This window comes from Protomyctophum bolini, assembly GCF_963924005.1.
Source record: "Protomyctophum bolini genome assembly, chromosome: 23".
NCBI classification, from domain to species: Eukaryota; Metazoa; Chordata; class Actinopteri; order Myctophiformes; family Myctophidae; genus Protomyctophum; species Protomyctophum bolini.
The window spans coordinates 25,909,246-25,926,496 of NC_137884.1; the positions used below are offsets into that span (position 1 = coordinate 25,909,246).

The 17,251-nt window shown below is 43.8% G+C and overlaps 1 protein-coding gene across 2 annotated transcripts; it reads right to left on the reverse strand.

Annotated features, from left to right (window-relative positions):
- Window positions 1–519: 519 nt before the first annotated feature.
- On the reverse strand, window positions 520–16,052 carry cep83 (centrosomal protein 83). 2 transcript variants are annotated; one of them, XM_080757381.1, is made up of 16 exons: window positions 16,004–16,052; window positions 13,481–13,731; window positions 12,650–12,800; window positions 10,946–11,038; window positions 10,572–10,703; window positions 9,025–9,276; window positions 7,852–7,983; window positions 7,608–7,722; window positions 7,011–7,155; window positions 6,195–6,344; window positions 5,955–6,030; window positions 4,794–4,951; window positions 3,894–4,044; window positions 3,191–3,294; window positions 2,135–2,309; window positions 520–1,711 (listed from the first exon to the last, which is right to left on the reverse strand). In XM_080757381.1, exons 2-16 carry the CDS (start codon window positions 13,675–13,677, stop codon window positions 1,577–1,579), a joined length of 2,166 nt encoding a protein of 721 aa, XP_080613507.1. In that variant the 5' UTR covers window positions 13,678–13,731; window positions 16,004–16,052; the 3' UTR covers window positions 520–1,576. The 2 variants fall into 2 exon arrangements, with proteins under 2 accessions (XP_080613507.1, XP_080613508.1); XM_080757382.1 differs by lacking the exons at window positions 13,481–13,731; window positions 16,004–16,052 and adding an exon at window positions 13,387–13,413.
- Between the last annotated feature and the right edge of the window lie 1,199 nt (window positions 16,053–17,251).

Genomic DNA, 17,251 nt, shown 5'->3' on the forward strand with positions numbered 1-17,251 from the left:
CCCCATTTGAAAATATATGCCCCATAAGAGAAGAGAAGGACCCCCAGTTTGATTAGATAGTCTACAGACCCCCATTTAAGGGCATTTCTATCTCTGGGACCCTCAATTGGTTCCAAACCATCATTTAGCTGGGGACCCCTTGGACCCCACTTTGGGAACCACTTCCATACACTACTTTATTCTCTTACATGGTACTGCTATATATTATAATACATTAATACTACACTCAGGGGTGGGCAACTTTGACGATGGAGAGGGCCACTATATTTCCCACTCCCACACTCACTCCATTTTAGTCTAGTTTTTATTTGTTGACGAAATCATCAATATATTTAGTCTTATTTTTAGTTTTCATTTAGTTTCCGTTTATTTTTCACCAGTGAAAACATTTTTCGTCTTAGTTTTAGTTTTTGACAAAATCAACACTGCTGCGGAAGCATTTCAGCTAGCCTGGTAAAGCACCCCATCCTTCGCAGAATTCAATTTCATTTTCAATCAGCAGCACCAACACAATTTAAATTGCCATTTTTCCCTTTTTATTAAAAACAAAATGTAAACATGTTCATAGTCATATTTTACAAAACACTGTTGAACTCATTCAAGTAGTAGTAGCGGGGGTCCCGGGGGTCCCGCGGGGGTCCCTTGTCCTCCTGCATCAAGTATAGAAGCGGTCCCTGTCCAAGGCCTCATTCACACCTAAAAGACACCCGTCTTGTGTCTTGTCCGGGTTTAATGCCCGCTCCAATGCATTTCCAATCCAAGTCACATGGTTTGACAAGACAGTCTTGGTTGACTTAACTGAACTCCTAAAAGTCTGTGCAGAAGGCGCATACGGTATATATGTTCCCAGTTGTTTTAATTTTGTGTCTGTAAAAGTTTTATTGCCATTGTATCGTGTATTTGTTTGCGTTTGTGACATGCAGACATTTCATTGTGAGAATATGGACAATTCATGGTCATTTAAAAAGACAGCATGAGTTCAAGTCCGTTGCTCTCCCCATATATGGGGACTAGGTTGGTGGAGGGTGTGTAGAGCCCAGGATCACATTAGATGATTGACACAGGGGTGAAAAATGGGTTACAAAATCGTGGGATAAAAAATATATATATATTAAAAAAAAGACAGCATGACTGACTGACAAGGGCATTCATAATTTCATGTGGTAATAATTCATTGTGGTTAAAAAATATTATATGATTTCTTTGCAGTTTTTCACTTTTCACTTTCATTTTTTATCGGCTCAAAGACAGTCTGCCGACGAAAGATTAATTTCCACCATGCAAATTGCAGAAAGCGCTGGTTTGCCAGCTCTGCTTATTATAAGCGACTTTGGGGCTAGTTGTCCTGAAACATAGCTTAATATTACCGACGTGTCGATAAGGCGATATATATGGACGGCGAGCGATGGGAGCATCTCGTCGGGAGTCTCCTGCCCGACACACTCGCGACTCTTTACAACATGGCTTTATAAAACCACGTGACTTCCATTGGAAATGCATTGGAGCGGCCATTAATTAAAACACGGACAAGACACAACACTAGGTGTCTTTTAGGTGTGAACGAGGCCCTTCTGCATCAAGTGGTAGCGGGAGACTCTGGCCTGTCCTTCTGCATCAGAGCCTCCATTTCTTCCAGCTGCTGTCGCTGAGCACACTCCAGTTCCTCCAGCCTCCGACGCACCAGGGACAGCTCCCTCTGATGTTGGTCCTCCTATAGGAGACAGTGAAGTTGTGTGTGTGTGGGTTAAAGGTTAACCCATTCTGACCTGAGATCAGATTCTAATAAAATGTCTTCTACATCCTGTCAGTAAAAAATAGCAGACCTACAAGCTATGAGCTTGTTATGCATAACAGACCACAATGTTTTCGTTTGTTTTGAGAGTGTACAAAATGGAACCGAAATGGTAAGGCTCCATTTGGATTTGAGCTGTTTTTGACAGCTCAAATCCAAATCTAAATTTAATCCAAATTAAAAAGAATTACAAACATTTAGTAAAAAAAAATACCTGTCAAAAACTGCTAAAATCCCTAAAACTAAAGAAAGCAGCAAATGAAAGAAAATGTACGCTCATCTTTTACTTTCTCTAAAAACAACCTAAAACATGAACCTAAGAAAGCTAGAGACAGCCGGTACCTCAGACCCGGGGATGAGGAGGAGGGGCACAGCTGACGAAGTCACGAAGCCTGCGGGACCCGAGCCCGCAGGGACCTGGTTGCCCAGCAGGAGGCGCCGGAACTCAGTGTGTCGTCCCCGGAGCTCCTTCAGTCGTCTGCTGAGGTGGGTGTGCTCCTCGGAGAAGGACGGACGTCTGAGAGGAGCAGAAGAACCAAGATGTTAGTTTTTCCATAGAATACAGTTCCTCAATAATGTCCATCCATTGATCTTTCGTTGGTGGGTCCTGTTGGTACCAGTGTCGTGTGATTGCATTTTTACTTGATGCTAAGAGGATCTTTATTAAATATTTATCAATATCATGTATTAGAAACTCTTCAGGGATATTTCCCAACAGTAGGAAAGAAACAGACAGAGGTATCTCAAAACACAGAATGGTCTCCAAGGTGGAGTGGATATCCTGCCAGTATTTGTACCAAGATGTTTTAACCAGTGTTGATTTTGTCGACTAAAACTAAGACGGAAAAATGTTCGTCGACTACTATTTTTTCACTGACGAAAACTAAATGGAAACTACATGAAAACTAAGCTATCCACCACTAGTAAATCCACTAGTTGATTAGTTGATAAGATAATTTCCCCGATTTTGTAGGCCTCAAGATCAGGTAGATTATAGTTATTTATAGTCACCAATGTACACAGTTTTTAAATGTACAAATATTAATTTCCAAAAAGAATATTTTGTATACATCATAGGTAGTTCAGTACAACTAGTTGACTAGTCGACTAGTAAACTAGGCAACTAGTCAACTAGTAAAAATGACTAGAAGTGAATGCCCTAGAATAGAAATAGCCGAGGCCCAGCTGTCGACATGTGCATTTGTTTATTTTGCCGATACTGATACTGTAAATTGTCTGATCTCATTTTAAATTTTCACCTAGTCTGAAAAACACAGACAGACTCTGGTCCTGTCTGTCACCACCACTCAATCACAGTTTTAGCCATGATGCCTGTTTCTCCAGCCCTCCAGTGCGAGTGTGAGCCAAGACTGGAGAGGCTAGGCGAGGCCAGACTACCTTTTGGCCGCATCGGCCTCCAGTTCCACCTCTACGACCTTGGCCTCCAACAGCTGGATCTTATCCTGCAGCCTTTTCTCCTTGTTCTCTGTGAGGGCTTTTCTCTACGAAACAAGAACAGAACCATTCAGTCACACAGAGACATAGAACAAGAACAGAACCGTTCAGTCACACAGAGACATAATTATTATTATTATTATTCACAAAGCACAAAGCAGTAAAGTTGCTGTCAAGATCTATAGAGCACCGAAGTCTGACGTCAATATCAGTAGAGGGCGCTATACATGTAAATCCACAGGTTCATGTACTTTTTATTTGCATTATAATATCCATAGGGGGGATCTTTGATCAACCTCATATAAGAACTGTGTTTGAAAGATAAACATCTCATCCAGGACGAGTGAGATAAAACGCTATTGTTACTGCTACTGAATTAGTTACATGTTCACTAGAAACAGACTGTATCATACAGTATATGAGTGACTGACTGTCATTAACGATACAGAGACACCTCCCTGACAATAATGCAGAGACAGCTTGTTTATTTTTGGACCACAATGCTTATAGTAGACGATATTAAGATCACCCCATGTTATTCTCCATAGAGAAACTACCAGGAAGAACCAGGGGAATGGAGGGGATGAGCGAGTGACGTCAGAACTTCTGTGCTCTATACGGGGACGGGGACCCCTTGGCGTCGTACCTTTTTCTGGGCCAGCGCCGCCCTCTGCAGTTTCTCTATGGCTTTGATATATTTCTCCTTGGCCTTTCTGTACTTCTCCTCCAGCTCGGCCTGTCTCTGCTGAAGCTGCTGTTTCTCCTCCAGCCACTGGATACGGCGGTCGTCCACCAGCCTAGAGAGCAGAAACTATTACTATTACATGTCATTTCTCTGGGGGTCCTGGACATGAAATTGTTTGAGAACCACTGACATAGAAACATGTTTTTTTTTCAGAAAACGGTCAGGATTTAGAAGTCATTTGTAGAATCTGTCCTCAATACTTCATGATGACGGCACAGAGGTTCCTAGACAGACTTCTGTGCTGTGAGCCTATAGTATCACTGATCATCACTGGAATGAAGCTTTCCAGCGTTGACAATGGTTCCTAAATTATGTGCAATCATATTAATCTGACAATGCATAGTGAAAACTGCCATTTGTACAACCCAACCCAAATCATTTTATGGCTGTTCGTTACGATCAAGTGGGACACAGAAACCCCTGCAGTTCCCCTTGAATGAATTCCCAACCACACACTGTACAGTAAGAGGTGGTGATAGACTGAAAAATGTCCTCCAAAGACCGCTATGTCTCTAAGTTTAAAGGACAACAAAGGTTCATGTTTTAGGTTGTTATTAGAGAAAGTAAAAGATGAGGGTTATTTTTTTCCCCCCATTTGTTTTAGGGATTTTAGCTGTTTTTGACAACTCCAACGTGTTTGTTTCAAATGTTTTTGAAGACTCCAACTTCACGACGAAGTTGACTGAATTCCTGCCGTTTCTCAGAGTCTAGTATCGGTCCAGTGGTTCGTGATATTAGCCGCGTGCGCGCACGAGCGCAGACACACACACACACCCACACACACACACACACACACTCTACCTCTCAGCCTCGTGTTGGTTCTTCTCCAACGTTCCTTTGGCAGTCCTCAGCTCCTCCCGTATCCTGTCCAGGGTCTCGCGGAGGCGCTGGTTGGTCTCCTCCAGCTCACTCTCAGAGTGGGACACGGTTCCCAGCTGCACACCCAGCTCCTGGTTCTGCTGTGGATTGGAAGACAAACTAATTAAGGACCTCAGGCTCAATACATACCCCGGGAGCAGTATGGGTTAGCGCCCCTGCCTGCATCCTCCGTGAGGAGGAAGCCCAAAAACCTTCGATGAGGCCTTTAGGAGGGCCATTCGAGCCGCAAGTGGAGCCTGCAGTGCTACCGTTGCCCATGTGGAGCCTGCAGAACCATTGCGGCTCAAGAATCCACTACTCCTGAATGAAGTGTCTGGTGCTGGGAGTCTGGTGCAACGCACAGGTCCTCGCTGTACTCCTGGTGAGAGCAGGAGTGGACCTGGTGAGACGTAGGAGGGGCCCGGACAGGAGGCAACCCACAGAGCCTAGTCCCTCCACATGCCAGAATTGTACCTCTCAGCCCTGGCAGAGTAGTTCCGGAGTGTTTCCAACAGATTGTGTGGCCCTGGACTTTCCCTAGTGGGTCTGATCGAGGGTAGCTACTGGGACGTAAGTCGGGACTTGATCACCCCGGCTGGGTCACCCGAGTGAGGGGTATGATGTTGTGAGACCCCGAAACCCTGATGACCTCGGGATACACCACTGAGGATACGTCCCAGGTGAAACCCTGATGACCTCGGGATACACCACTGAGGATACGTCCCAGGTGAAACCCTGATGACCTCGGGATACACCACTGAGGATACGTCCCAGGTGAAACCCTGATGACCTCGGGATACACCACTGAGGATACGTCCCAGGTGAAACCCTGATGACCTCGGGATACACCACTGAGGATACGTCCCAGTTGCATCCAGGCGATAGGATTATTTATGTATTTTCGCAATACATAAATGCTACATAAAGTGGGTGTGGTAAAACATGATGAACTAGAAATGCACTCTGTCGAGGTGCCAACTCACGCCTTGCACACACACACACACACACACACACACACACACACACACACACACACACACACACACACACACACACACACACACACACACACACACACACACGGGATATCTACAGCAGGGTTACCTGTCTTAGATCCGCTACGTCTGCCCTCTGTCTGTCAAGCTCTTCAAGGTGTGAGCCTTGATGTTGTAGTTTGGTCCTGGAAGACAATTCAGACGATCAGAAATCAGACGATCAGAAATCAGCAGAGAGTGATCGACGTTTGCGCTACTCTATGCCGAATTGAAGTGGTCTCGGTCCCAGACTTCTTTTCTCCCCTGGAAATAAAAACGTCTGGGTTTCCGAGGCTATCACAAAGCTTACTTCAGGCTCTGCACGTCCTTGCGGGCTGACTCCTCCCCCAGCTGGGCGCTACGGAGACGCTCCTCCCACTCTTCTTTCAGGGCGTGGTCAGCGCCGCTCTGCATCGCCCTCTGCTGTTCCATCTCTGCCATGCGGTTCTCTAGATCAAGCCTGAACAAAACGCAATGAAATGAGATTTAAATAATAATTAATCGTATGACAAATTCAACACTTGCGACAAGTAGAGGGGCAGAGAGAGATTAAGATGTTATTATTATCCTTCCCAGTTCCTACTGTTGGCTACGATCAAATGAATGATTGAAAATAAGAATCCAGGTGCAAATTGACCAGGAAAGCACAAATGTATGGGGCATGCGAGCGGTAGGGAACCGATCTATGGCTGCGTATTATTTGGAAATACACGAAATGTAGGCACGATCACAGACATTCTAGGGCGGCGGTGGCTCAGCGGTAGAGTGGCTGGATGGTAACCACAAGGTTCCCAGTTCGAACCCTGTGGTGCTCCCCCAGAGTTAGTGTCGAAGTGTCCTTGAGCAAGACTCTGAACCCCTAATTGCTCCTGATGTGCAGGTTGGTGCCTTGCATGGTTTCTGCCGCCATTGGTGTGTGAATGTAATGCATAATCTATGTAAAGCACCTTGGATAAAGGCACCATTTACCTAATATATCTATGGCTGTGAGAATGTGTAGCAGTGCAACTGCTGTGTGGTCGTTGCCCGTGGTAACCAACGTTGGGTGATACTGGTCTAGATTTATAAATACCTTAAGTGAAACGTATACAGTGAGGAATGGGAATGAATACATGGGCATTCTTACTTCTCCTCGTGCAAAATGTCGGTTTTGTGGAACTCCTCCTCACGGGTGGCCTGCACCTTGCGGGTCACTTCCCTCTCCTTCTCCGCCAGCACCTCTTTCTGCCGCTCCACTGCGCCCTTCAGAAGATCCACGTCAGACTCCAGACCTGAGAGAGAACACAGATGTGTCACTGTGATGTCACTGTGTCACTAGCCTCACTATGCTTTCTATGGCATAGGATAGGCAGCTCCCGGCAGGATCCGCCGGGAGAATCTAGACGACATGAGACTAATTAATTAGAGCCACAGAGAGAGAGAGGAGTGTGTGTGTGTGTGTGTGTGTGTGTGTGTGTGTGTGTGTGTCTGTGTGTGCGTCAATTTAACAAAGGTGCAGACGATCAGAAATCAGCAGAGAGTGATCGACGTTTGCGCTACTCTATGCCGAATTGAAGTGGACTCGGTCCCAGACTTTTTTTCTCTCTCCCTGGAAATAAAAACTGTGTCACTGTGATGGCTGGGTAACCATAACACAGTGGCCAGGATCAGACTCCAGACCTGAGAGAAGAGAGATGTGTCAATGTGATGTCACTGTGTCACTGTGAGGTTCTGACATCCATACCATCGACCTGCATCCTCAGCGCGTCCCTCTCCCTCTCCAGCTCCCCTTTAGAGCGCCCACATTCCAGCTTGACGTTAGACACCTCCAGCTGGTGTGTGTGCTTCATGCTCTCCACCTGCACCACGGACAGGAGTGAAGAACGGATAAGTAAGGTTTATATGTCTATGGATTTTCTGCCCTGGTAAGGGGTGAGAGGTGAATGCACCACTATAGCCCTGGTCAGAGGTGAGAGGTGAAACTATACCTGGCAGGTGAGCGCGTTGGCTTCTCTCTCGGCCTTGTGCAGTCGTCCAGTCAGCTGGGTGTTCTGCTCGTGGGCGTTCTGCATCTCTTTCTCCACGCGGTCCAACTGGAGACGCAGAGACTGACGCTCCGCCTGACGACGCCAAGAAACACAGTGGAACCCATTTAGACCCGAGGACGATGGTTCTACAAATGCCTTCTATGTCCTGACAGTTTTCTGAGAAACCTTATGGTTCTATAATTATGTCAGTCGTTCATGTGAAGGACCCCCAAAAATATATGTAATTGGCCGCTGACCCCCATCTGGAAACATAGACGACCCCCCCCAGAAGCAAAGATTTTAGTTTAAAAACGTTTGCTCTGAAAGAATATATATTCAAAGATTTGCACCACATTTCCACGATTTTTTCAAAAATAGCAGATCTACAAGCTGGTTAAACTTCCGATCATTCAGGACTCAGGAGCTGGTACTTACCAAAAATAAGTAACTTAAGTTACTTACCAAAAATTACACCATTACAAGTTACAACGGCATCAAGCCCCGCCAAAATACATTTTAGTCGGCAAAATAAAGTGCAGATTTAGTCGACTAAAATCTTATGATATTGAAGCCCACCACACACCGGCTGTGTCCGCCGCGCGGCGCGGCGGACACGGCCGCCTCCATTATTTTCAATGAACCTATCGCACACCGGCTCCGTCCGTCGCGTCGCCTGGCGCGCCGATAGAACACAGTTCTATTTTCCAGGCGGCGCCGCGCGGCAACGCGTCGCGCCGCAGACGGTGTGTGATGGGCTTTAGTCGACTAAAGCTAGACTAAACACAACACTAAAACATTCCAGGTGACTAAAAATATGACTAAATCTAAATTAAGTTTCATTCCAAAGACTGACTAAACAAAAATGTGCTGCCAAAAACAACACTGCTAACCTCAGTAATACAAATAGACGCTGCCTTCTAACCTCCATAGACTTGACGGCCGACTGGGTCTCAGTAATACAAAAACAACACTAACCTCCATAGACTTGACCGCTGACTGTGTCTCAGTAATACAAAAACAACACTAACCTCCATAGACTTGACGGCCGACTGTGTCTCAGTAATACAAAAACAACACTAACCTCCATAGACTTGACGGCCGACTGTGTCTCAGTAATACAAAAACAACACTAACCTCCATAGACTTGACGGCCGACTGGGTCTCGGCCAGCTGGCGGATCTGGATGCGCTGCACGTTCTCCGCCTGCTGCCCGGAGCTGTCCCTCTGGGCGCGGAGCTCCCCGACCTCCGCCTCCAGCCCCTTCAGACGGAGGTGGAGCTGGGCCTTCTCCCGGAGCAGCGCCTCCACGCGCTTCTCGTCGCGGGCCGGGTCAGAACCCTGGTACTGGGCCACCAGGTCCTCCTTGTCCCGCTCCAGACGGCCCATCTGGGAAACACACTTTTATTAGTTTTCGTTTTTAGGTTTGAATAGAGTATGCACAATGCTTTTCCCATCAGGACACCCCCCCCCCCGCATCTAGACTGAGAATAATCTAATTCAGGGCATTTCTTAACAGAAAGTAGCTCATATCGTTTCTATGGTGGATTTTTATGAAACAAAGACTTTGCAGATAGAAAGAGGATAATTCAAGCTTTTCGTACAGCTGCAATGTTGGTGAGTTTAACATTGTTTAATGCAATCAGACAGGACTGTTCTGTGTGGATGAATGGGCTGTCAAGGCCATAGAAAGTAGTTTGTTGACACTCAGTGGGCGTTCCCGCATAACTTCCAGGTACAATGATCACGCTCATACCCTCTATAGTTGCCTCCCAAATTTGATTGTAATGTCAGTAAAAAAAAATACACACGCTAACATTTTTGTTCATGAATATCCATTCACAGCATTCTATTCATTTGAAAAGTAATATTTTGTGACCTCAGCGGGAATCAAACTCTTGCGGTGGATCTGGGAGTAGAGTGGCCGGATGGCAACCAGTTCGAACCCTGTGGGCTCCCCCAGAGTTAAGTGTGGAAGTGTCCTTGAGCAAGACTCCGAGTCTGAACCCCCAAATTGTTCCTGGTGTGCTGGTTGGTGCCTTGCATGGTTTCCGCCGCCATCAGTGTATGAATGTGTGTGTGTGAATGTAATGCACAATCTATGTAAAGCGCCTTGGATAAAGGTACTATATAAATGCACCATTTACCATTTGTGTGAGTTCTATACATATTGAGCTATGGTAGACCACAAACATGAGAAACAAAATAATAGCCTTTTCAGTAATTGCCCCCAAACTCTGGAATAGTCTCCCACTACATATCAAATCCAGCCCAACCATCGAAAGTTTCAAATCCTCCATATAAACTCACCTTTTCTCCATTGCCTTCAGCTCCAAGTTTTGTGAACGTTTTAAACCTTTTTGTAACTGTAATTAGTAATTAGTAGGCTATTTGTTCCTTAAAATGTTGTTATATTGTATTTTTCTTATATGAAGTATTGCTAAACGTTTATTTTAATTTTGTATTTTATGATGTAATTTTGATATGGAAAGCACTTTGGGTCAACTTCTGTTGTTTTTAAATGTGCTATATAAATAAAGGTGACTTGACTTGACTAATATACGTGATAGACAGTACAAAGGCCCCTCTCTGCTGAGGGGTCTTTTAATCAGATGCTGAAACAGCCGGAGTTTTCACTTTCCTCAAACAGACCTCTATAGAACAGATGGTGTCCGCCTACGTACCTCTGCCTCAAAACGGATCCTCCTCTCCTCCAGGATGCGTTCGCTCTCCTCGCGGTGGTGATCGAACTGGGACTTCAGGAAGGTGTAGTCGTAGCGCAGCTTGTTGTATTCTGACCGGTACCTCTCAGACTCCTGGAGGAATGGAGTCAAAGACAGACAGGTTTATTTATTCTGACCGGTACCTCTCAGACTCCTGGAGGAATGGAGTCAAAGACAGGTTTATTTATTATGACCGGTACCTCTCAGACTCCTAGAGGTCAAGAAAGACAGGTTTATTTGTAGAGCACATATCACACACAAAGGCAATTTCATTTTTATTTATTTTTAGCCCCATCAACAGACATAAAACGGTGTAGAATTAAATGAATGTTGACCTCTTCCAGCTTGTTGAAGCGCTCTCTGACCGGCCCCTCCATCTCCTGCTGCACCTGGGCCCTGAGGAGCTCCAGGCGCTGGGGAGTCATCACCTGCAGGAAAAGACTTGAGTCAATCAATCTCTCAAGTGATTAGTTACCTCTACAATAAGGTCAGACTAAAGAGGTCCTTTGTCCACCCGTCGACCTTGAGGCTTAATCAGGATAAATAGCCACAGGGTAATCTAAGCGGTGGATATTGCTCTTGTCTTCATGTCTATATATGTATGTAAATTGTCTTGTTCTTTGTGTTATGTCAAATGTGTGTATATGGTGTTCTGCATATACTTTGCTGCTGGGTCGCAAGACAAATTTCAGTGTGAACTGACAATAAAGTACTATATCATATCATATCATATACAGGACTCTGTTGTGGATACGGGGTCTTTGTAGGGAGACTCACTGGGAGACCCAGATTGCTTGATTGCCAGAGCAGCTCCAGCACCGCAAATCATGCATCAATCATGCTGCAACAATATGTTCCCTTAGTTACTCCTCCTGTGTGTGAATCAGTGTTGATTTCATCACCTAAAACTAAGACGAGAATTGTTCGTCGACTACCGTTTTTCACTGACGAAAACTAAATGGAAACTAAGCTATGATGACTAAAACTAAGACTAAATATATTGACAATTTTGTCAACAAATAAAAGTCATCACCTGCTCACACACATGAACACACAGACACACGCACGCACAACACGACAACTAATGTCAGAACTCAGCTTAGAGCTATAGGACATTCTGAAATATGATTGATGTATTTTAAAGTTTAAAATCAATAATGCAACATTGAGACAGCAAATGTGATATGCTCCACAATCAAGCTTGGCAAGCTTTCCGCCATGCTTCCGCAAAAGCCTGCCTCCTCTCCTCTCGAGATACAGACGTCCAGGAGCCAAAGGGCACCAGCCAGCCAACGAATGGCTTTCGGAAATGTCGTCATATGGCAGCCATGGCTATGGACATTTAATGGCATAAAAAACAGCAGCCATAGACTGTCACTTGGCTTGGCATTAATAAGTCTATAGACTTCTAAATTATAATATTTGGTTAGAGCACTTTAAACAAACAGAGTACGATGTTTGTATAAAGACGTGATTTGCCCCTCACTTCACACAAGAGTGATTTTATGCACCTTTTGTGTTATTTATTTATTTGTATTTCTTATAATAATAATAATCAGTTTTTGTAACTAATTTTTCACCTGTGTGTCAATTATCTATTGTGATCCTGGGCTCTACACACACTCTGCCAACCTGGGGAGAGCAACGGACTTGAATTTATGCTTCCTTCATGCCTGAGTGTCCAAGTTGCTCCTTTACACCTGACAGGGGGAGTTTCCCTGGTTGGACGTAGTGCGTGGAAGGAACACGTTATTCCAACCAGTTCCTTTCCCCCTCCATCAGGCGCCCCGGCTGGCCAGGGGGAGGCAGTTTAGAGACCAGGATTACTGCATGTTTTTTGTGAGGGTACCTACCTACCTACCCTAGGCCGGGGACACAGGGATGATGACGCAGAGGAGAGGACACACCGCCAGCACCCACCAGCGCCCAGAGCGGGAATCGAACCCAGGACCTTCTAGCTGTGAGGCGACAGCTCTACCGACTGTGGCACCGTGCCCCTCTCTTTTGTGTTATTTTGGCTGTCCCTGCGGTAGCTGTACCTGTAAGCGTAGCTCCTCCAGGTCCCGGGTCTTGTCCAGCATCTCTCCTCGTAGCTCGGCCAATAGGAGCTGCATCCTCTCCTTGTCAGACTGCCTGTCGCTCAGAAGCCGTTTCGTTTCTCCTTGTGCCCGTGAGATCTCGTTCTGCATCCTGGAAGGACACATTTCAGGCTTTTTAAAGATTAATTTTTTCCAGCAAGGCCACTGAGATGTTGTCAGTACAGTATTACCACTGTTGTTTTTTTCTTCACATTTTAGTCACCTGGAATGTTTTAGTGTTGCGTCTAGTTTTTATCGGTTGACAAAATTGTCAGCATATTTAGTCTTAGTTTTAGTCATCATAGCTTTGGTTTAATTTAGTTTCCATGTAGTTTGTCAGTGGAAAAAGGTAGTCGACGAGTATTACAATACAATACACACATGTAACACACACAGGGTTAGCTACTGGATTTGCCATGGGTGTTAAAGTAGACAGACATTGTTCCACTCCAGCTAAAGCACCCTGGTGTGATCAGCCTTCACGGACTTGTAGTTTAGCATAACATTTACCTGGCGTGATCAGGCTTCAAGGTCTCGTAGTTTAGCATAACATTTACCTGGTGTGATCAGCCTTCAAGGTCTCGTAGTTTAGCATAACATTTACCTGGTGTGATCAGCCTTCATGGTCCTGTAGTTTAGCATAACATTTACCTGGTGTGATCAGGCTTCAATGTCTCGTAGTTTAGCATAACATTTACCTGGTGTGATCAGCCTTCAGGGTCTCGTAGTTTAGCAAAACATTTACCTGGTGTGATCAGCCTTCATGGTCCTGTAGTTTAGCATAACATTTACCTGGTGTGATCAGCCTTCAGGGTCTCGTAGTTTTGCTTGTGGTTTTCACACCTCATCCTCTCGTCGATCAGCATCTTCTGAAGTTCCATCCCTGAGCCCCCCCCCAGCCCAGTGGCGGGACCCCCCATGGAGGCTGGAGGTTGTTGCAGATTCTGAAGGAGGGGTCCCGACTGGCCGAGGGAAGACGAGGGGTTCATGATCTCCTGCACCCTTCAGGAGGAGAGTATAGCCTCGGTCCCAGGCGTACTTATCTGCAAAAAGAAAAGCCGGGTGGTCACAACGTATGAGGCAGAGAAGCTATCGGTGGAGGATGTATCGTCCGGAACATCCGTCAGATGTATTTATTTCCCCCGGATACGATATCTTCCCGACCAATCACAACACTCGTTTCATTCGCGGGGATAATGTAAACTGATTTGTAAAGCATCAACTTAATTTCCTTGGGCTAAAATCCCACAACTTCCGCCCAAACAAATGATAGCCTACACTACAGCGTAGGTCTTGCCCAGGGTGGGAGGAGATGGGCAAAATGTGAAGATTAAAAAAAAGGGTACATGGAGCTGTGATCTTCAGGTGCGGATATGAAGCTTCAAGCTACTAAATAGTTATCTCCATCCTCATATGAAACGTAAAACAGTATAATGGCCGAACAGAGCTGTGTCTGTCTAGTGTCTATGTTGTCAGCGTTACCATGGTGGCTTCCATGAGTCCCCCAGCCATCAGCGACTCATGGAAATTACAACTCCTTAACCAACGGAAAGGAAAATACTCGAGTGAATCAATCTCAAGTGATTAGTTACCCACCAGCTTTAGGACTCTGTTGTGGATACGGAGTCTTTGTAGGGAGACTCTTGATTGCCAGAGCAGCTCCAGCACCGCAAATCATGCATCAATCATGCTGCAACAATTTGGTCACTTTTAGTTACTCCTGTGTGTGAATCAGTGTCGAGAATAGTTTGTCGACTACCTTTTTTCACTGACGAAAACTCAATGGAAACTAAGCTATGATGACTAAAACTAAGACTAAATATATTGACAATTTTGTCAACAAATAAAAACTAGAATACAATGTTAAGAAGGGACTAGTGGACAAGAGATCCAGTCATTTTACAATAGGTTGCATCCTGAAAATATCTGATCTACAAGGCTTGTAGATCGGCTATTTTCAGCAAGTGTCACCAATAACCACCAAAACACATTTTTAGACTAAAATCTTATGATATTTAGTTGACTAGAACTAGACTAGACACTAAGACATTCCAGTGAAAACAATTCAAGAGACTATGACTAAAACCAAAATTTGCTGCCAAAAACAACACTGGTGTGAATGCTTATTAGATATTGTGTCCATAACAAAATTATATACCTAATCGGATTGAATGTTAGATTTTCCATATTCCTAGTCTTCCTAACAGCCAGAGTCCTAATCTGTTTTGTCCTAGTCCTCCACACTAGCGCTGTGATTCCTAAACAATTGCTTCACAATATTTAGAATGATGTTTTGGTATTATCATAATTATTATCATAAACTACTGAATATTAGGCCAATTAATTGGGATTTATTGGAAGATGCTTCTGAACATAATTTACAATCCAAGTAATAGTAGGCTATATGTGAATATTTGTATTATTGCTTTTACCCTAAAATACTATATGTTTTGAGGGAACCCCTCCCTCCAACTGTATAAACTTTCCCCATTTTCAACTGTTTTTATTATATGTTGCCACTTGCTTTGGCAATGTAAACATGCATGATTTCTCATGCCAATAAAGCTCATTTGAATTGAATCTCATCTCAAGGTAACAATCGTCAAACTAATGCTTCTAATTAAGTTGTTATAAAGGTTGATTGAACAAATCATGTATGCATATGCCTGTATAATAATAGCCTGTCAACAATCAAAGCAGTAAAAGGCTATGGACCAGAGCTATGTAGCTACTAGCTAACAGTAGTTTACACGTAAAAACAACAACAAAAAGCGGACATGTTGTTTACAGCCACATATTTTCGCTGCTGTTTCAGCAGAAACCTAAACACCATAAAGTCTTATGGCGTACTACCAGGTCTGGCGAAGATAATCTGTTTAAACTTAGACTGAAGACGGATCCATAGTATAGTCAGTAGGTCACTAGTACAAAGTAAATGTCTGGTAGCAGAAATCCACAGTTACTAAAAAAGAAACAGCAGCTGATCCTTTTTAAATAGCCTTAAGATTTAGACTCTCGTCTGACATTCTGTCAGAATCGATAAATACATCTATACGAGAGTCTAACTAAATCTTAGGCTACGTTTCAAAGTAACTAAAGGAACCAGAAGAGATTGTTGTCGTTTTCAAATGTGGCGCTCTGTCTGTTTGGGACGGAGCAGCGACACAGACACTATCTACACACACACTCATCATAGCAACAACAACACACGTCTACAATAAGGTCAACACCCGTAAACGTAAAAGAAAGGTTCACAATTAACTTTGTAAAATGGGTGCGAACGTTGTTGTCGAATGAATGTAACTATTATCTCACCTTTAGCAGAAGAACAGTTCCTTTCCTCCTCGGTCGTTGAGCTCACAGAAACACAGCTGTCTACTACTAGTAACTACTAAGCTATTATTACAGAGAATTGTGGGAGTTTTCTTTTAAGGGCAGGGGAAGAAAAAACAGCGCCCCCTACAGGGTTTTGGTCGTGGAACGACCCACAATCCAGACTAAAATAAAACTGGTATTGACTGGTATTGCTTTCGTTTGAAATGTATCCATTCCACATATCTGTGAAATTAAAAAATTCAATCGATCAATCAAATGTACCCATTATACATACATACAATCAATCAATAGTAGTTCAAATAAATAACAGTTATACATTGTCACGATTTTATGATGAATTCCCGTTCTGCTCTTTGGCTTTATAGAAGTGTATACAGTATGTGTACGTCTCTAAATGTTTTGATGAATTGAACAAGGTGGACCCTCTTGTAAACAAGTGTAATGCTTTGGGTTATCCACTCACAGTTAACAGTCTTTGTATTGAGTCGTGCTTGAATTGTACTGTAATTCTGCAAATTGTTAATACATATTTCAATCAATCAAACGAATAGGCTACTGTTACGGCCTCATATCATAATTAATATTATTGCCTGAATGTCTTGGCGAATATGTGATGTGAATGAATAACAACGTTATACAGTAGTGAGAGTAGTGCAAATAAAAAACAATCATAGCCTACTGTAAATACAACATTGTTATATTAAAAAAACCCAGTTACTGTTAATATTACTGGCTCAGTCTGCTTTCACAACTGATTGACTACTGAATGAGATGAGCACACAAATTAAATGTAGAAAAATGTAAAGTTTATTCTTACATAAGATTTTACATCATATTTGATTTGGCTTTTGTTCCAGACTAGAGGTACTAGTAGACACTGTTGATATATATATATATATTGAACTCATTAATGATTTTTGATATTTTTCATTTAAGAAAAATGGCTGGTGAAAACGGATTAAATAATCAGTATTATTTTGACACCATTCGGATACCGATATCATGGTAATTTTTATGGACGATTTCGATTATGCAACGGATTAATCGTGCATCCCTAGACGTCCTAACGCCGAATCAAACGGGTTCAGATCTGAGCCAAGTCGCCTGAGGAGGTTCGGTTCTGGACGGGGTATCCGGACGTAAAAACTAAATTCAGCAGATGCTGTTAATACATTTAGGCATAACGTCGATTTTTATTTTATTTTTAATCTGACCGTTTTCTCAAAT